The sequence below is a fragment of the Callorhinus ursinus genome, unplaced genomic scaffold (genome assembly GCF_003265705.2).
Source record: "Callorhinus ursinus isolate GAN/ISIS: 27379988/994484 unplaced genomic scaffold, GSC_fseal_2.0 scaffold20, whole genome shotgun sequence".
NCBI classification, from domain to species: Eukaryota; Metazoa; Chordata; class Mammalia; order Carnivora; family Otariidae; genus Callorhinus; species Callorhinus ursinus.
In genome coordinates, this window is record NW_027397082.1 from 18,201,652 (window position 1) to 18,221,631 (window position 19,980).

Here is a 19,980-nt window from a genome sequence, read left to right on the forward strand (position 1 = left end):
GCTCAGTTGGTTAAGCAACTGCCTTCGGCTCAGGTCATGATCCTGGAGTCCCAGGATCGAGTCCCGCATAGGGCTCCCTGCTCAGCAGGGAGTCTGCTTCTCCCTCTGACCCTCCCCCCTCTCATGTGCGCTCTCTCTCTCTCTCATTCTCTCTCTCAAATAAATAAAATCTTTAAAAAAATAAAATAAAAATAAAATAAAATCATGGTCTTTGTTGTCTGCCTTTGCACTTACTGTTCCTTTTCTGTTTTGAATATTTTTTTCTCACTCTTGTCCACCTGGTAAACCCTTACTCATTCCATCCAAAAGTCAATGAGAAAGTCAGAATACCACAGTGGTTACAAAAACAAGCTTCAGAAACAAAACAGTCCTGACTGTTACCACCTTTATGATCTTAGCCAAGTTTCTTAGCCTTTTTGAACCCCAGTTTACAATTCTCCATTGCAAAATGAAGATAGTGCCTCATCTGTTTGTTGTGAGGCCTATATAAGACTATAAAGCACCTAGCATGGTACCAGCACTATTTAAACCCTCCAAAAATTAGTTGTTATTACAATGCCTGCTCTGTGAGATCTTCCCTAGCTAACCCACTCCCCCAGAGAGTATTAATAGTCCTTTTTGTCATCCCATTCACTGTACATAGCTCTAAAGAACTTATACTCATTTATAATTATTCATTTAGTCTGTGTCTCCCGTGAGTCTATAGGTATCTCAGGAAGACACCATGATTTATTCACCTTTTTATCCCCAATGCCTGTAAGATAAATGATAAATACTGAAGGAGCAAATGAACAAATGGATGAACTAACATCAAAGACTGACTCTTCAATATAGTGCAGCTCACATCCAGCTCTTGTAAGAACAATGACTTCATAGAAGACAAGGACTCTAAGCCAGGCAGGCAAATCTTCTTTCTGCATCCCATATTTGTTTCTCTATCAGAGTTACCAATTCCACACAGGCTACTCTAAACACAAAAAGAACCCACATTACCCACCAGTCTATTTTCTTATCTATTTTCCTGAAGTCTCTTCATGTGCTATATGCATGTTCACATTTCTTCTCAGAAATATGTAATTCTTGGGTGCCTGGGTGGCTCAGTCAGTTAAGCGTCTGCCTTCAGCTCAGGTTCTGATCTCTGGGTCCTGGGATGGAGCCCCAAGTCGGGCTCCCTGCCCAGTGGGTAGTCTGCTTCTCCCTCTCCCTTTGTCCTCCCGACTCGTGTCTGTGTGTGTGTGTTTTCTCTCTCGCTCTCTAATAAATAAAATCTAAAAAAAAAAAAAGTTGTCCTTATCCAATAAGAAATTACATTCTCCAAAGGCCAAGCCTGTTTGTCTGCTTCATGGTGCTTTGGTGTCTAATACAGAGCTGTGCAAACCAAGAAAATGGATGGGCTTTCTGAGAGGGCAGAAGCTAAATGACCCTCAACTGGCCCTTCCAAGGTTTATCTTCACTCTATCTCTCAAATGTTCCAGAGAAGCACTAAAGATGCAGCTTGTAAGATTCCCAGAGCTAGGGGCGCCTGGGTGGCTCAGTCGTTAAGCATCTGCCTTCGGCTCAGGTCATGATCCCAGGGTCCTGGGATTGAGCCTCGCATCGGGCTCCCTGCTCTGTGGGAAGCCTACTTCTCCCTCTCCCACTCCCCGTTGCTTGTGTTCCCTCTCTCACTGTCTCTCTCTGTCAAATAAATAAATAAAATCTTTAAAAAACACCACCACCAAAAAAGATTCCCAGAGCTAGCCAAGGAATATAACACAGTTTTGTGCTAATAAAGCACAGAGAGTGACCAAGAATTACTGAATTAGTAAATAACTTACTGGCTAAAGAAATTTACCCAAAGGGTGGAGGTAAGTGAAAGTCAAACTAGAAAGAGTTGGTGCCCTGACAGGTCACGAATGGAAAATCCTCCCAAACCCAATAATCAGGCAACCAGTGTACCTCAGCTCTGCCATGACACCTCCTCCCTCTATGGAGATTCTGAGTCTATCCCAAGGTGATATGCAAGGTGAGCCACTAAGATATGTCCAAAGATGTCATTTCTACCAGCCTGGAGATGAAAAATGAAACAATGCTTCTCTCTCTCACTCATCTTTTAACCATTCACAGCACCCAAAGTGACAATAAGGGTGACAGTTCACAGAGTAGGACAAAGATAAAAAGTTAGCCTGTGTGATTATATAAGGCAAACTGCAATGATTAAGTCTCATAAGGCATGCCTGTCTTGTCTATCAGGGGTCATCATCCACCCATGATGGATAGAATCCAAACCACAGACATATTTGTTCTATCTGGAAAAGGTTTTTAAAGACTTTAACCAGTTGCCAAGAGTTTAAAACACAACGATCTGAATTTCAAGTTTCTCCTGAAAAACAGGAAGACTGGTCATACTGTGCCCACATGCCAGTACACAACAGTCCCTACTACATCCTAATACATTCATACCTGGCTTACTTCCCTCATTTACATTACCTGCCTGATACTCAGGCATTTAAGCTTGTAATCCTTGGTTTATGTGATGGCAACAAATCGTTACTTCCATGATCACTCTCACTATGACTGGGGCTCCAAATCAACAGACTGCTCTATTATGTTTTCATTTAATTAAACAACTGCTGTTGAACATACTGAATATAGAAAAAGAACAATAAAAGATAACAGCTGCCAATTATATTTACACAAGCCTTTTCAGCCTCATGGTAAAACAAACCTCCCCTTCTCCCTTCAACTCAACTTCACCATTACCCCAACAGCAGAATCATTCTAATCAGTCACACTGAACCACAGGGACAGACTGTGATCAATCAACATAAGTGGCAAACAAAGACGAGGATGATCCTTCCAGAGAGTACTGTATAAATACAGTGTGTCTCCTTAAAAGCAGGAGCTGCATCTTTTGCCTCTCCAGCTGCCCTCACTCTAGCCAGTCTAAGTACCCTATCAATGAAGTTATTATCTAAAAGTGGCAGTCATCATGCATTCTGGAACATGAAATAGTAGTGGAACTCTGAGAACTATGAGTTCAACTGGGATTGGTGCCCGGCTACTCATGAGGAGAGGTGTCTACAACCTGAGCTCCTACGGAGCCAATAAGCATCACTGTCAAGATTAGAAGACACTGTCTACAGCCACCTCTGAAATATAGCTCAAATTCAAGTCTTGAAGGAAGAACAAATTTTCTTTTCTTTTTTTTTAATTGAAGTATGGTTGACATACAAAAGAACAAATTTTCTGATTTGGGGTAAGGGTTGGGGGTAAAAAACTATTCCTACCTAGAAAATGACTTTTTGGTAAAGAAAGGGGAAGTCTTTGAGGCCTGAGTCACCTCCAGGCCCAACTGAAAAGATGCTGGATTGGTCACACTATCTACTCAAAGACTAGACTGCCTATTATGCAAAGCCTATCAACTCAACAGAGCACAACACGGCACATCAACCCAGGTGAGCAAGGCAGGTTCTTCAAACCTGGCTATGTCATTTCATAAGCCACTTTCTATTTTTTTGTAGAAATTCTGCAACTTAGATCAGCAAGTTAAAATATAAACTTGTTTCCTGGACCATTTCCCTCCCACTTATTTAAAATTGATAAATACGAACAATGCTATCCCCCACCAACATACACACATACACACACACACAATTTCAGGAGGGCAGAGGGCATTAGGTAATTAGAAACTGAGTTTAGTCAGTCACTCCTATACATTTTTCCTTCTAACACGATGAGGGTTTGATCCTCCTTGTTAGTACCTCACCTTGCAAAGTCCTGACCGCCAAGGCCAGAACTAGGCCACAAGTCAGGATCACATACTACAACTAATCCTAGGTACAGATAACACTTTTTGAGTGTCCATTACTTTCTGAAAGGCATTAGGTTGATACTTATAGCTCATGCTCTAGGTAGGCCATTGCACATATATGCTACTGCTTTTAAGAAGTGGGTAAATTAAACAGAGCAATCCCAAAACAGACCTTTCTATTTGTCTCCTCCACAGGGCCCAGAGAAGTGCCTCATATACCTGAATTAAAGGCATAAAAATTTCTATGTAGTGCATTAAAAAACACTATTTACACTATTCCTCATTTCTGAAGGCACTCTGGAGACTTTTACAGTTTTACTATACAGCAATTTATCAAAGGTTACCACAGTGCCATAAACTACTCTTTGGAGTTATGCTCCATCATTCACTCTGCTGCCCGGACCCTACCACTTTTAAATTAGCTGAACATCTTTCACGAGCCTTTTTACCCACTAAAAATAATAGGCCAACTACCAAACTTCACCAATACTCAAATCCCTCTCTGTTCTCGGCCAAATATGTCATAATAGAGTGGCTCCCTTGTGATTAAACATCTCTTTAGGCCAAATGACGAGAACACCTTGGGGGGAAATGCCAACCAAAATACACACCAGAAGAGAATATCTGTAAAAGATTGTGTAAAGGAAGAAACAGTCTCAGAAGATAAGTCCAGTGTTTACATACAGACCCAGACTGGCAGTTGAGCTGCCCCAGAAGTGGAAAGTCTTCTCTTAGCCCAGGTCTTCATAAGACTGGCCTCAATCCTTCCACACCTCTTCTCACTCACTACCTGAGTCTAGGTTGCACTAGTTCATCATCCAGTATTAATGAAGCAGTTCAGCTGTATTAAGGAGGCAGTCACACAGAAGTGGACGCTGTACAGGATCTGCAGAGATTCTAATTTCTAAGGTCTAAAAATCAACCCTAAAAAGTAGATACAATGTTCTTTAGGTTTGCTTTCAGCTTTTGAGGACTGGGCTCTTTGGGATACAGAAAGCTCTAGAAGAGGGGAGCTGAAGGCTAGGTGAAGCCTGGGAACACAGGAAGAAAGATTCCGGCACCCGAAAGGGATCAGAAGTCAGAGCTGAAGTCGCCCCTCCGGCCGCAAGGGCCTGACCTTTGCCCCCTGCATGCCTCCCAGTTCTCTCCCACAACAATCTCTTCCTGTTTTATTATTGCCCCTGCGTTCTTAACCCACCCGGCTCGTCCAACTTAAGGGCCCACCTCCCCTCATTCCCTATGGCGATGTCAGGGCGGCCTTCACGACACTGGAACTCTAAGAAGAGACTTCGCTGACCTGTCAGCGGATCCAAAATGGCGGGGCCTAGTCCCAGGACCCGCAGCCGCTGTTCATGTCCAGCCCGGGCCCCGAAGACGTCTTTAACCGACTCTCCCGGCTCTGGTGGCAGATGGGAGAAGGGAAGGAGCCCGTTTCCTGGAAGTTGAGGCCGAAGTCAGGGACCGCACAGTCGGCCAGGAAGACTCGGCCGGAACGGGCGGTGGAGCCGGCTACCTTCCCTGTCAGCTCACTGACGTGGTAACTAGCCTCAGTCTAGCCCGCTGCCTGGTAACTGCGCGAGCCCTGGCGCGCAGAGCCAATCATAGCTTTGTATCGTGAGAAGTGGCATTCCAGCTACCCAATAGAAAAAGGAAGTTCGCTTCGGGGGGCAGGTACAGCCTAAGAAGGCGAGATTACAAGGGAAAGAAAAGGGTAGGTAGGGGACAACCAACGAATAAGGGTACTCTCTGAATGACAGCCATAAAAGCCAATAAAAATGGAGAAGTTGTGCTGGGCGGTTAGAGAGGTGGAGTTAGGTAGAGTTCGGTTGCAGTGCGCGGTTTAGCAGTGGCTGCTGGGCATTATGGGGAGGAAAGTTACGATTTGCTGGTAAGGGGGCGGGGTCCGCTTTGAGAACCTGAGCGGGCGACCCTACTCTCCTGCGCACCCCCGGCCACCACCTATCAAAGTCATCTAGGCCAATATCTTGCCCCTTGAGGGCTCACTTCCTTTCGAGGCAGCTCCGGGTTCTTTCCGTCCTAGGACCAGTCCTTCAATCTATTCCATCCTCCCCTCCCCCACCCTCCCGTCTGCCTGCCGTTTGGCTTCTCATACACCTGTCTGTCCCATCCCAACTGTTTCTGTGTCTTGTGCCCATTCCTATCATCCAGAAACAGAGAAAATGGGAGGAGGCAGGAATCTTGGATATCTAATTCAGGTCTCAATTTGCAGAGCGGGAAACCAAGTCCCAGTGTGGAAAGATGGCCCCCACGTTCACATAGCTAGTTAATGGCAGAGCAGGCAGAGCAGAGAGACAAACCCAGGTGTCCTCACCCTCAGTCCAGCTCTCCTTTTCACTGCCTCTCACTACCTCTTATGCCTTAGTCTATCAGGCTGTGACTCCCAACTCTGCTCCTCATACTAAGCCTTGGATGCTCCTTACCTACCTGGAAAAAGGCTAATCAGGGGGTTAGTCAGCATCACCAGTGACAGGAAACTGAAGCTTTTCCTGTTTGCCTTGGAAATGCTAAAAGGCTGAAGAGCTAGATGCCCACCCCAATCTTCACTTTTCTACCCCCAGCTGCCTCTCCCCTTGCAAGAGATGATAGAGGTTGCCAGGATAGTTAGAATTACCGAGCAGTGAGAGTGTGGGGGAAGAAGATAGGAGGGTTTTCTCCTTGCTGATTGAATGGTGGAATTCTCAGCCTATCTGCCGGGATAGAGCCCAGGGTTACAGGCAGACCTGAAGAGACTGCTGAGGGAGTGGAAAAAGATACCAACTTTCTCCCCATTTCTTCCCATTTATGGATGCCCCAAATCCAGAGAACCCCATACCTAACCTGTAGGAATGTGGGAATGCTCTAGATTCCTCTAATTTGAAGAATCCATAAGACTGAACATCAGACCTGAAGAACTCCTCAACAGCTCCCTGCACCTGTACATTGGGCTCCTGAACTCTGGGTCCAGATTGAGGATCTTTCAACCAAAAAGATTCAGAGGAAGAAGATAAAACCACCTTAGCACGTCTTTCCACAGTACATCTGAACCATTTCCACTTTCATTTGAAAACTGGGATTTGGTCTTCTGGGCCTGTCTCAGATTGAGAGGTCCTGGATAGCCAACTGGAAAATCCTAAGTGGACCAAAACTCCCTGTCTTCCTCATCTCCGCTCTCATATACCCCCAAAAATGAATCAACCTAAAAGCTGAATGGTTGGGGCGCCTGGCTGGCTCTATCAATGGAGCATGTAACTCTAGATCTCAGGGTTATGAGTTCGAGCCCCACATTAGACATAGAGATTACTTAAAAATAAAATCTTTTGGGACACCTGGGTGGCTCGGTCGTTAAGCGTCTGCCTTTGGCTCAGGTCATGATCCCAGGATCCTGGGATTGAGTCCCGCATCGGACTCCTTGCTCAGCAGGGAGCCTGCTTCTCCCTCCCCCTGCTTGTATGCTCTCTCTCTCTCTCTCTCGCTCTCTCTCTCAATCTTGGACAAATAAATAAATAAAAATAAAAATCTTTAAAAATAAACAAATAAATAAAATCTTGTAAAAAATTCTAAAAAGCATGAATGGGATTATGTTAGAGATGAGGAGGAGAAAGATGAACATGCCCATCATCTTACCAGGCAGAACATCTCCCTCAGATTTCAGTACTGAGTCCTACATTATGCCTAGGAATAGAAATATGAGGAAGACACGGTACTTGCCCTGCTCAATCTTAGCATAATAGAGGACATCACATAAGCTGATCTCTTCAGTATAGTGGGTGGGATAACAGAGGGTATGTGTAAGAGGGTTGTGGGAGCAAGAAGCTAGACATCTGGCTATCTTGGAAGTTCAGGGAAAGTTTCTCAGAGAAAATGAAACCTGATTGGAGCTGAGGAAAATGAGTAGGAGTTGGCAAGATGAAGACTGGAAGTATGTTACTGTCAGAAGAAAGGCCAGAGATGTGCAGGAAACCACTCAGAGACTGGAGATTAAGACAGGGTTAGGTCCAGGCAGCTCTTCTGCCCCTGGGTCCTGTTCCTGTGCTTTAACAAACAAACAAAAAGAGAAGACAGGGTCAGGTGCTGAAAGTCTTGTATGCCAGGCTAGGGGGGTTAGCCTTTATCTTGACAATTAGGAGCCATTGCAGGGTTTTAAGCAGAGACATGACTGGTCAGATTTCCTTTAGGATCACTTAGGGCCCTCAGGGTCACCCAAGCTACCCGGCCTGACTCCACATGTTCCCTGGGACATCTGTCCTGTTGCTTGCAACTCCCTAGCTAGCAAGTACCAAGGCCACACCTCTCCCACAGGACTGAACCTAGATGCTAGCCCTCTCAAGGCTGGGAGAGCAGAGCCTGGGCCAGCCAAGGGCGCAGACTAGCAGACGAACCACCCAGGCCTGAGTGCCCCAGCCTGAGTACTGACAGAGAGAGCTTCCTTTAATTCTGAGGGGTAGGCAGGAGTAGGAGGGGTGATAAGTTACTCGTCCAAGGTCACTTGGTGATGGTGGCAGGGTTAAAATGTTGGTGGCAGGGTTAGAATGACTCTTTGGTTTGCCTCATACCAAACCCTGCTTTGTCCACGAAGCTGCCTTAATTGGAAGAGAGGAAAGGTGGGGGGAGAGGGCGGGAGATAGCCGAGAAGAGGAAGAGTGAAAGATGTGAAGAAAAAGAGGAGCACTGAGAAAGATAAATTAGTCTTTCAAAGTGGAAGAGGAGGGAGGAGAGGGACAAACAGCAGGAGTAAGCGGCGGAGGAGAAAGAAGAGGAAAGAAGGGCAAGATGTGGGAGGACTGGAGCAGAGACAAAGCGTGGAGAGACAGACAGCGACAAGTGGGGAAAATCTGCGAAACGTGAGCGGCAACCAAGCGCTGAAACCCGGTGGCCTCTCCCGGGCCGTGCGCCCTCCCACCTGGCGTTCGGGCTGCCCTATTCCCCCGGCACCACTGCACATCGCTCAGGGTGGAGGCCTGGCCCCACTTCTCCGGGGCCACCGGGGCCACTATACTCTATCCCGCTTGGCTCTGCCAAAATGTTCTCGCTCGGCGAGGTTTCAGCCACGTGGGGAGGGGCGTGGCCCAATGCTGAGGAGTGCCTCCGATTGGCCAAGGGGCGGGCTTCTTGGCGGCGCGCCGGCCGGACACCTCCCCCGAAGGCGGGGCCTGAAAATTCACAGCTGGAAAGGGTGGAGCCCGGGCGGCGCAGCTGGAAGGGGGCGGGGCCCGACGCGCGAGGCTCACCGCGGCGGGCTGGGGGCGCCCTGGGCTGCCATAAAGTGAATGGGCGCCGGCGGGGGGTGGCAGTCCGCCGCGAGGCTCACTCTCTCCCTCTGCGAGTCGGAGAGCGCCGGAGCAGAGCGGCGGCCAGGGCGCAGGGGGGCGGCCCCCACCCCGGCCGGGTGCCCGGCCCCTGGCCCCTGCTTGCCCTCCAGACTGCCGCCGCCGCCGCCGCTGCCGGGAGTGTGCCTGCTGCGGGACTCACTGTGAGTGCTTGACTATGCGGGGACAGGGGCTCATGGGGCCGAGGGGCCACGACCGAACTTCGGGATCCCTAAAATTAGGACCTGGGCGGCTGAACTGGGGAACGGTGCCTGGGGAACGGGTCTAGACTGGGAGGGCGTAGTGCAGACCCGGGGCCAGCACTTAGGAAAAGGAAAACTCAGCATCGGGACTCGGGGGACAGACAAGAGAGAGACTCAAGGGATCCAGAAGGAAGCCGGAGACATGAAGCCAGGACAGGAGCTCCGCGAAGCAGGGAGTAGAGTCGGAAAATCATTACCAGAAAGCGCCCTGGAATTCGGGGGCGCGGAGCAGGCAACCAGGGAGCTAAAGGGGTTGCCGAAGCCCTGGCCAGCGGGGGGAGCTGGCGGCGGCCGCACAGCGTGAGAGCAGTTGGCGGCTCCGGACGCCCCTCGCCCAGGGCTCAGACTCTAGGGGCTGCGAGCCGGGGTGAGTCTGGTCGCACACGCTTCTCTTCCCAGCCGTTTCGCAGTTTGGATAGGAGCCGTGTTGTGGGAGCCTGGCTGCGACCGGGTCAGATGGCCGCTGTGCGGGCCGCAGGGCCGAAGCTGGGCAGCCCGAGTGACTAGGCGGCGGGGCTGGCAAGTCGGGCTTGGGGTGTCAGGGCCCGGATGGGTCTCGGCCTGGAGCCGCATGGAATTGGACGGAATGTCCGCAGCGCGCGGGGCTCAGAGCAGACAGAATGTCCGAGGAGGCTCGGTGGGTCTCTTCGGAGCAGGCACTGTGTCCGGCAGGGGCGGACAGAATGTCCCTGGCCGGGTGGCATGTCCATGTACCCGGCCGCGCCTTGCCCAGCTGCGTGTGCAGTGGGGTTCGCTGTGGTGGGTCGCCTCAAATCCCGGCTCACACTTTGCAAACTAGTTTCTGCTCCTAGGGGCTGCAGGGTGAGGGGATGCCAGGAGCAGGCAAATGAGAGCAAAGGCCTGGCCTTGGAGTGCAGTGGCGCTAGGGGACATTCACTCTCCCACCCAGACTAGATCTGAGCATCACCCGGCACTTCTAGAATCCAAATTTGAGGAGAGAAAGCCCATGGCAGGACAACTAGTAGAAGACAAGGAAAGGGGAAAATGAACCACAAGGGCAATGGGAGGCTAAGGAGGAGTCCAACACAAGCCTCCCTGACAGCTTCAGTTTCCTCACAAACTCGGAGTCAACCCCTAATTCCAATACAGCTGACCAGATAGACCTGGATTCCTACCTGGTTGTCAGCAGCCTAAAGGCTCCTTCCCTGCAAGAGGCAGGATCCCAGGCCCAAAGAGAAAACTGCAGCCCTTTAGCAAAGCAAATCCTGTGGGTTTTTTCCCTTTTGGCTCTCTCAACCCCACCAACCCCAACACTACCCTGATGGCTGAGAGGAAGGAGACACATGGAATCCAGACTCCCTGGGGTCAACATGGGGCCTACACGGCCCTCCAAGACTGGTTGGGAAGGATGTCTCAGCCCTACCCAACTGTCCCTTTTGTTTTTTCTGTAGCTGGGAAAGGGCCCTGATTCCTTTGGACCCATACAGTGACCACCCACCCTGACCCCATCTCTTTAACCAGAGCCCAGTTAAGCTAAAGGGAACAGAGAAGAGAGAACTTTCCTAGTCTGTGTAAGTGAGCAAAACAACTCAGCTGGGGACTGAGTTTTCATGGGATAAGTGCAAGGTGATGTATTTAGCAATCAGTAATCTAAGCAAGTGGGTCTCAACCTCTCTCACCCTCCACCCATGAATGACATATAATATGTATTCCCCACACTCCCACCTCCATTCCTCAGTTTTAAAGTTTGCTTATCACTGACTAGGACATTGTTTCTCAACCTTTTTTGTCCTTGCCCCCTTTTGATAAATATAAAGGTACACCCCAATTACTCCTACCATATTCTGATACACTTTTCAGGGGCTTGTGCTCTCATCACCTTTGAAAATCACTGAAATTATGGGTGAAATGAAAGTCTCTGAGTCAGGAAAGGAATAGCGAAGGCATTGCAGATGGTTGGTTCCCTGAAGACCTTAGCCCAAAGTTCTGCATTTGCCAAAAAGGCCAAAAAGTAATGGCGTTATAATAAAGATGAGTGGAAGCAAAAGACAGAACTTTCTCTCATTCTTGCATAAAGCCATGTAGCTGAGTGCATGCCTGGTCACTGGCTCTTAGGGAGAATGTTATGGACCCAGAGAAGGTTCAGAGAATGATCCACAGAATGGGGAGCCAGGGGCTGCTAGAGAGAGCAAACTTCAAAGCTTAGGCCTCTGGGAGGTGAAATAGGATGAAAATCTACAAATAATGAAAGGCCTAGATAAGCAGATTTGTTTGCTCCCCAAATCCTGAAATGGGAGATGAGGGGGCCTCATAGAACTGGAGTGATGCAAACTCAAGATGAATAGGAAAATGTTCCTTGGCACACAGTGGGCAGCAAACTTCCAGAGCTTTCCAGAGAGGAGGCAGAGGCAGGAAGTGGAAATGGAATCCTTCAGGGCTTGGGTGGATCAGTGCATGTCAGAACCACAAATGACTGCTGGAGTAGAGGGGGCAAGGCGTGGAAAGAGCTCAGACCCTGGTTTTAGGAGAACTGGATTCGAATCTCTTCAATCTCGGTCACCTTGGACAAATTTATCTTCTTAGAGGTGAAATAAGGATGGATATTCCTGCTACCCAAGGTGGTTATAAGAGTTAAATGAAATCATGTATTTGAAAGCCCTTTGCAAATGGAGAAGCACCACAGAAGTAAGAAACATTATTGCTATTATTATGCCCAAACTGTAGGTCCTCTGTAACCACAGAATCTTTGTTTGGAAGGATGGAGTCTCAAGTCTTAGAGAAGCCTGATAGCACCCCTGATCCAGGCATAGGAAGAGTCTCAATGACAGATGGAACACCCTATCCCAAGCTTCCAATGTCAGCCATTACCCCTGCTCCTCTCCAAGAAGAGTTCTAGGGAGCTCCCCAAATGCTTAACTCCTCCACCAGGCCACATATCCTGATCTGATCTCTGCCTGCCTCCTGCTCAAGGATGTGAATATGGGCCTGGGACACAGGTCCAGGCGGGGAAAGGGAGGCAGGCTGGAGCTGAGCTGGGGATAGGCATGAGAGAAGGACAGAGCCACCCAGATCTTTCCTTCTCCATTCGCTCCAAATGATGCATCCTAGAGTATGGGGAGGAAGAAGGCAGCTAATCTGAAAGATCCATTAGGTCCTGAGCTTTGGGATTATCTGGAGTGTCTAGCCCATGGTCATGCGCAGGGACCCACGATGAGGGTGATGGGGACAGAAAGGAAAAGAAGATAGGCAGTGGAGGGAATGAGAGCTGCTTTAAAAATTCTCTCTGCTCCTTCTCCATCGTCCTCCCCAGGGCCTTCTTTACACTTTTCAGTTAAGTTCCCCCTTTCCCACCTTTCCCCTGCCCAATCCATTCTGCTCACCACAGCCAAGTAAATGTCCCAGAGCCGCGGCTCTTATGTTTCTCTCCTGCCTACAAACCTCCAGCGACTCCCACTGCTTGGAGTACTGCTTCTCAAAAGTGGGGGATGGGGAGAGCAGGCAGGTCGGGAGTAGAAGGGGCATGACGCTGCAGCCAAAATGTGGCCCATCTTCCTGGTGTGGTGATGTCACTTGAAGATGTCACTTGGAGACGTGGAGAGAAAACTTTACTTTTATATCAAAATAAATATACTTAAGTGTGGAATAGAATGCAAAACTTGCTTCAATTTTTAACGTAAGGCTGGAGATCTCAAAGAAATTTCATGCCGGTGGCAGCTGTTCGAGGTTGTGCTCCTAGTTTCCCAGAGTGATGTTCTCTCTTACTGGTCTTAGGAGGTTTTGATGGAAAAGCTGGAGATGCTTTAGCTTAGACTCTATCAAACCTGAAGCACCATCCCATGCCCTTCATTGGAGGCTCCCGCAGCCTGACCTGTTTTCTTCTGATGATTTCCCATTGCCCACACTGAGACCCTGGCCGCCTGAGGCTGCCTGTTGCCCTCGGAACCTGCCAGCTCATTCCCAGTACTGCTGTATTATTTAGAAGTCTCTGCTCCTTCTCTGCCTCCCCGGTTCCCAGCTCTGCCATGTGCTACATTCTCTGAGCCCCATAACTTGATACCACCTTACATGGGCTTCCATCTCTCTCACCCCCACAGTGTGAGAATTAGGCCTATTTAACCCATCATTGTCCATCCTATTTACCTTCCCAGACTGTAGACTCCTAGAAATTAGGGTCTGTGCCTTACCGTTCTTGGGGATCTGTCCTAGCACCTAACACTTGCTGAAGGAAAGACGGAAGGAAGGGGAGGGGTGGGTGTGGGGGCCCATTTCTCTGATCCCTAATTTACCCCTTGATAAATTAACTGCATGGAATCTTTGTTGCCACCACTCAAGTCTTAGGGTTTCCTCTTGGGTCTGTGACCTTCGTCTAGAGCTGTCTTCATTTGCGCCCATTTGCTCACCGCAGCTCGGCAGACCCGACAGGTTGGATCCTCAGCATCCCTAATGAACTTAAAGGGCTTACTTTCAGATCCAGGTTTGTAGGCGGGTTCCATGCTAGTTAAGGGCCCTGGTTTATACTCTATCACCAACTTGCTAGTTGCTGAGCTGAGCCATGGTGCCACGACTCTATCCCTTCCATCTTCCAGGGGTTTTCTCCTATCTCAGGTCTAGGGTACACCTTCTGCCCAGGCATCATTATTGCAATTACTTGGGAGCTCTCTAGCTGCGGCCCTGATTTGCCCCTTTGGCAACAGGGCATAAGTGGGCACACGTGGCAGTTGCCTTCTTGCCATGAGCTTGGGTCCCTTGGAAACCATGGCCTCCCCTCCCTGACCTCTCTGACCTGGGATAACCTGTGCTCTCCACCTTAATATATCTTGAATGTTTTGTTCTTGCTGCAGTCCATGATAGGCTTCCTGTAATTCCAGCCTTTACTAAAGAATCAGAGCACACCTGCAGTTCCTTTCTTCTCCCCAGTGTGGGGATTGTCACCCTGACGCCATGGAGCCTGGCCCATACATCCCCAGTAGGGTGTGTCAGGAAGGCTGGAGGGGGGACCGGCAGCCCCTCCCAGAGCTGGATTCAGCACCCCACTGTTATCTACTGACTCTCTCTGCCCCTGCCTGGTATTTCCTACCAGCATCAACCAATCCCGCAGCTTCCAGACCTACTGCTTGTCCCTGTCCACTGAGTGAGGCGAAGCCCCTGGCCTCAGTCCCAACTCCCCAGCTTCCTGACCTCCAACAGTTTGGGGGAGCTTAATCCTCAGCCAGGCTGTCTCCAGCTCAGACAACAGCCTGGCACCCCCAGCCTCTGCCTGGCTAGCCCACCCGGACGTGAGTCGGCTGGAGGCCTGTGCCCCCGCCGTCTATCTCTCTGTTGCCTGCCTGGCTGTGGTGTTCTGGCCTTTTCATTTTCGCAGGCAGGGCTCTTCTCGGCCTCAACCCCTCTTTCCACTGTTACTACACAGGTCAAGAGCCTGAAGGTTTCCTTCTTCCCTTTACCATTGCTCTTAGCTTCGGTTACTCTGGCCATTTTGCTGTTACCTTATTGGCTGGGCCCTCCTTTATGTTCAGGGCCAAGTATTCACAACACACCTTTGCATCCCACTCTCAAATGCAGTGTACTCACCCTTTATTCACCAGAGGAATTCTTCACTGGGTGATACAGTGTCTAGGAAGGTGAACTCAAGCAAAGGCAGAGACAAGGATGAGATCTTACTTACCATTCTATCCTCAGTGCTTTACTCAGTGCCCAGCTCATAGACGGTGCCAAATAGACATCTGTTCAATGAATGGGGAGGGGGGCGTGGGGAAGCAACTTGGATAGAGTTTTATCTCCATTCATTTTTATATTATGTTTTATTTTAACCTTATAACAATACTAGAGGTAGGTAGGGAAGGGAGTATGATCTCCCTTTTAGAGATGAAAAAATATGTCCAGAAAGGTAAAGTACTTTGCCAAGAACACACAGCTAGTAAGTTGGGGAGCCAGGACATGAACCCAGATCTTTTGTCTCCAAACCTATTTCCTTCCAGCTATTCCAGATTACTTTCCTAGGAGGGGCCTGGGCAGTTTCCACCCTCTACCCCCAAGCCATCCTCTTCTCTCAGACTTCTCCCCACCCAGGGAAACAGGGTGTCCCAGCAGCCACTGAGTATAGACCACTCCCCTGGCCCCTTTGGCCTTCTCCTCCCCCACAGAGTCCTTAGTTCCTGGGACTGAGAGCTGAGGTTCAGAGGGGCCAGGCAGGGGGGGAGAGTAATGGCTAGCTCTAAAACAGCCAAGGCAGCTGTCCCTGTCACAGAGAGAGGAGACTGTGTGACGGTGTGGGTCTGTCTGCCTGAATGTGGGAGCGCATGTGTGGGAGAGTATGTGTTTGTATGCCTCTAGCTCCAAGTCCAAGTGCTTATTTTGTCTGAGTGGGGGCTTGTGTGTGTCTGCATGTGTGTCTGTCTGTCTCTGGGAATACACAGCCTGAACTCTGCTTTCTGGCCTCAGCTCTTACTCTGGCCCTTATCTCTCTCCACCCTGCCTCCCTCTGCTGCAGTTGAGGGTGAAACGGAGACACAGGTACGGACTGCTGGGGGAAGGGGAGTTTGGAATACTGGAAATGTGGAGCCAAGGCAGACTGGAAAGACAAATGGCACCGGTGGGATTTAGTTTTCCCTACAGGTGAACCAAATCGTCCTTTTTTTCCCAGTGGTGTGTTCCCATGGCCTCTGGAGAAGCCAGGGGCATGGCTTGCATTTTGAGAGCATCTTAGGTATAAGGAGGAGACTTCAGAGCACCCCTTTTTCCAGCTCTCAGTTCTAAGCCTTTTGGGCTATTTGGGAAGAACTACTAGTCAAGGCTGCCACAGGTCTCACCCAAGGTCATGTCCCTTCTATCAGAGCATCGCTGGGCCAGCCCCAAGCCTCTGACTCCTGACCACAGACCTGGAAGGGGAGGTGAGCTGAGCATCCCCACCCCTAGCCTGACTTCTCTCCTTCCCGGTTCCCTTCAGTCCTGCCTCTCCAACCTTAGAAAAAGGTCCAAGTCTAGACCCTGCCCCCTGCAAAAAGAACAGGGACTGCTTCTCAACCTCCTGCCTTGACCTCTGTTGCACCCCCAATCTCACTTGAGAGGTTGGGGGGGCAGCTGTCCTCTCTCAGCTGGTTGACGGGGGCATTACCATGTGCAAATACAGGCCGCTGCCCATCTGCGCCTCCCAGGGAAAGGCTCCTTATAAATTCAGAACAGCCAAGTGACACACATCTCAATCTAGGCTAATCCACCACATTAATGCCACCCTGCACAGCCTGCATTAAGTCCCTGTTAATGGAGAGGCAGATGGACCCCTCCTAGCCAGCTCTTTACCCCTGTTCCTCTGTCCCTAGACTCCTTTGGTTCTCCTCTGACCAAGAGGCATCCAGAGTTCTTGAGCCTCACTTAGTGCCCCTTTCTCCTCCTCCCACCAGAGGGGGCTTGGGAGAGCCAGCAGCAAGGGGGACCCTCCTGGGGAGACTTGGAGAGGGACCCCGGTCGTCTCCTGGGATAGGGAAAAAGGGCGGGATTGTGGCTTTAAGAAGCTCACATCTGCAGCGGTGAGGGGTGGGGGTGGGCAGTAGAGGCTGGCATGGGTGGAACCGGTGAGGGGGTGAGGTGTGTCTGCACGGGCACAGAAGCAGACAAGGCCAGAAGGCCTAGGGACTTTCGAACTTGTTTTTGATCCTGGAATCCTTTCTTCAAATGCTATCTCCCTAGAAAGCATAAACAAAACAAGCAAAAGCAGGACTGCCCGGGTTGAAGCAGACCCAAGCAAGGCCAAGCCAGACTTCTATCCGTGAGGCTAGCCCCAAGTTCCAGTCCCTGAGGGGGTGTCTGGGTAGGGCCCCAAGGAAAACAAATGGAAAAAGCAAATGAAGAAAAAACATTAGCTTAGGAGTTTCCCAGACCTGGTTCAGATCAGTTTCACCACATACTAAGCTCTGTGACCCTAGTGGTTACTTCATGTCTGTTTCCTCACCTGAACGAGGGTGATAATACTTAATATTGATGCATTCTTGTGAGGAGAAAGATAATGAGGTAAAGGCACATCGTAAGTATTCATAAATAATAGCAGTGGTTATCCTCATGCGAGACATACTGGGTCTGCTTCAAAATCAAATCTGTCCCACCAGAGAGTAACAGAAGTTCAGGCTGTGTTCAGGTGTGATTGGCTGAGGGGCATGTATGAGTTTGTGTGGATACTGGACATACATGTGAGAAGGAACTGAAGTTTTTGAGGATGTGGTATACAGTATGTGGTGCACAATAGCGTGGTTTTCCTTAGCTAATTCAATAAATATCTACTGAACACCAACTGGGCACCAGGCAGAGTTCTAGTTAGGTGCCCAGCAGTGAACAAAACACAGTCTAGTGTGCATGTCTGTGCGTAATACCCCTGGGTACACACCTTTCTCCCCTTAGGCTGCTGTTTCCCTATTTTATCCTAGGGTACTCCACACAGGGGTAGGTTTATGTCGGTAGCTGAGAAAGGGGCAATGAACTTGAGGGGAAACACTACTGGGAACCCGATAACCGGGAGATTTTATCCCCATCAACCTGGCCTGTGTCTTCTCTCCGTTCCAGAGTCCTCCCTCCATGGAGTTCGGCCTGCTTAGCGAGGCGGAGGCCAGGAGCCCGGCCCTCTCGCTGTCAGATGCGGGCACTCCCCATCCGCCACTCCCAGAGCACGGCTGCAAGGGCCCAGAGCACAGTGGTGAGCGCACCCCCTACTGGGGGTAGGGGAGAGAACAGTTCAGTCCCTCCTGGGGGTGGGATCTGGCAGCGGAAGGTCGGGTGGGAGAGTGAGGGGTCAGTGGAGGAGGTCCTTGAGCCGCGGAATCCGCGCAGGCCTGGGCGGCCTGTGACCTGCCCCAACCTCGGCCCCCAGACTCAGAGAAGGCCTCGGCTTCGCTGCCCGGCGGCTCCCCGGAAGACGGCTCGCTGAAGAAGAAGCAGCGGCGGCAGCGCACCCACTTCACCAGCCAGCAGCTGCAGGAGCTGGAGGCGACCTTCCAGAGGAACCGCTACCCCGACATGAGTACGCGCGAAGAGATCGCGGTGTGGACCAACCTCACCGAGGCCCGCGTGAGGGTACGGCCCTCCCAAACCCGCAACCCTCTCCTACCCCGCGCCCCCGCCCGCCTTCCCGCTCCGGCCCGGGGCCTCCTTCTCACTGGCCGCTCAGCGAGCTGCCCTGGAGCCAGCAGCCTGCGCTTCGCCCTGACTGCCTATCCTCGGCCCAACACCCGACGTGCCCCTGCCTCTATGGGCTGCCCCGCACAGCCTCCTTTGCACCAGCCTCCGGCCTCTGCTCTGACTCCATCCACCCGGTCGCTCCAGGCCACTCGTTCCTTCTCCCCCGGCACTGTCTCCCGTTCTCTTCTTCACCCCTCCTTGACTCCATCCTACGCGCTCCCCCCGCCCGGCCCTGTTGCCCCTGACCCAGTCGTGCCGCCCACTTCTGTTCTCAGCCTCCTGACTCGGTGCGCTCCTCCCACCCCCTGGCCGCCCCGCTTCCGTTTTGTTTATCCTTGGCGCGGTCCTTGACCCGAACCCCGGTCTCGGTGACCCCGCCGCCAGCCGCGCGGACCCAGGTCGGCCCCCCGCCCGGCTCCTGCCCTGACAGCCTCTCTCCAACGCCCGCAGGTGTGGTTCAAGAACCGGCGCGCCAAGTGGCGGAAGCGCGAGCGCAGCCAGCAAGCCGAGCTGTGCAAGGGCGGCTTCGCCGCGCCACTAGGGGGGCTGGTGCCGCCCTACGAGGAGGTGTACCCGGGCTACTCGTATGGCAATTGGCCACCCAAAGCGCTTGGCCCGCCGCTCGCCGCCAAGACCTTCCCGTTCGCCTTCAACTCAGTCAACGTGGGGCCTCTGGCTTCGCAGCCCGTCTTCTCGCCACCCAGCTCCATCGCCGCCTCCATGGTGCCCTCGGCCGCAGCCGCCCCGGGCACCGTGCCAGGGCCCGGGGCCCTGCAGGGCCTGGGCGGGGGGCCCCCCGGGCTGGCTCCGGCCGCAGTGTCCTCCGGGGCAGTATCCTGCCCTTACGCCTCGGCCGCTGCAGCCGCAGCTGCAGCCGCCTCCTCCCCCTACGTATATCGGGACCCGTGTAACTCGAGTCTGGCCAGCCTGAGGCTCAAGGCCAAACAGCACGCCTCTTTCAGCTATCCCGCCGTGCCCGGGCCGCCCCCGGCCGCCAACCTCAGTCCGTGCCAGTACGCCGTGGAACGGCCCGTATGAACGGCCCGGTCCGTCGACCATCCCCGAGGGCGGGGGCGAGAATTCACAGCCTCCCCGGACTGGGGTCGTCTTGACTGGCTTGCCCCTACCCCGGGGTCTGAGAGGGGTGCTGGGGCAGCTCGGGGAGGGCGGAGGGGTGGGCGGCCAGCTCAGGAGAGAGCCTCCCCCCGGCCGGCCCTGAGGGATGGACTGGGCCCTACACACCCTACACACAGTCCACGCCCCTGGGACTAAGGCCAGCAACAGGGACCAGTTCCCCGGGGGCCAAGTGACCCTTGGCCCACCCCGCCTTCTCCAGACTCCCCTCCCCCATTTTCAAAGATAAATGAAATAAACGTGCGCGGACTGCCAAAGGCCTGGTGATTCAGAGTTGCGGTTGAGCCCCCTCCCCTCAGGCTACCCCATGTCTAAAGGAGAGCTGGGTGTACAGGAAAGAGGTGAGGGCCCGGGATTC

The 19,980-nt window shown here is 51.6% G+C and overlaps 2 protein-coding genes across 13 annotated transcripts in view; one reads left to right on the top strand and one right to left on the bottom strand.

Moving 5' to 3' along the window:
- Window positions 1–5,340, bottom strand: part of GBF1 (golgi brefeldin A resistant guanine nucleotide exchange factor 1) — a 119,292-nt gene extending 113,952 nt beyond the window's left edge. For all 12 annotated transcript variants that reach the window (XM_073904275.1, XM_025881126.2, XM_025881123.2 and 9 more), the window contains exon 1: window positions 5,091–5,340. The gene's annotated coding sequence lies outside the window, so the exon portion shown is untranslated. The remainder of the gene's footprint in view (window positions 1–5,090) is intronic.
- A 3,817-nt stretch (window positions 5,341–9,157) lies between these two features.
- Window positions 9,158–19,661, top strand: PITX3 (paired like homeodomain 3). Its single transcript, XM_025880994.2, has 4 exons — window positions 9,158–9,263; window positions 17,877–18,006; window positions 18,181–18,383; window positions 18,939–19,661. Exons 2-4 carry the CDS (start codon window positions 17,889–17,891, stop codon window positions 19,524–19,526), a joined length of 909 nt encoding a protein of 302 aa, XP_025736779.1. The 5' UTR covers window positions 9,158–9,263; window positions 17,877–17,888; the 3' UTR covers window positions 19,527–19,661.
- Window positions 19,662–19,980: the final 319 nt, after the last annotated feature.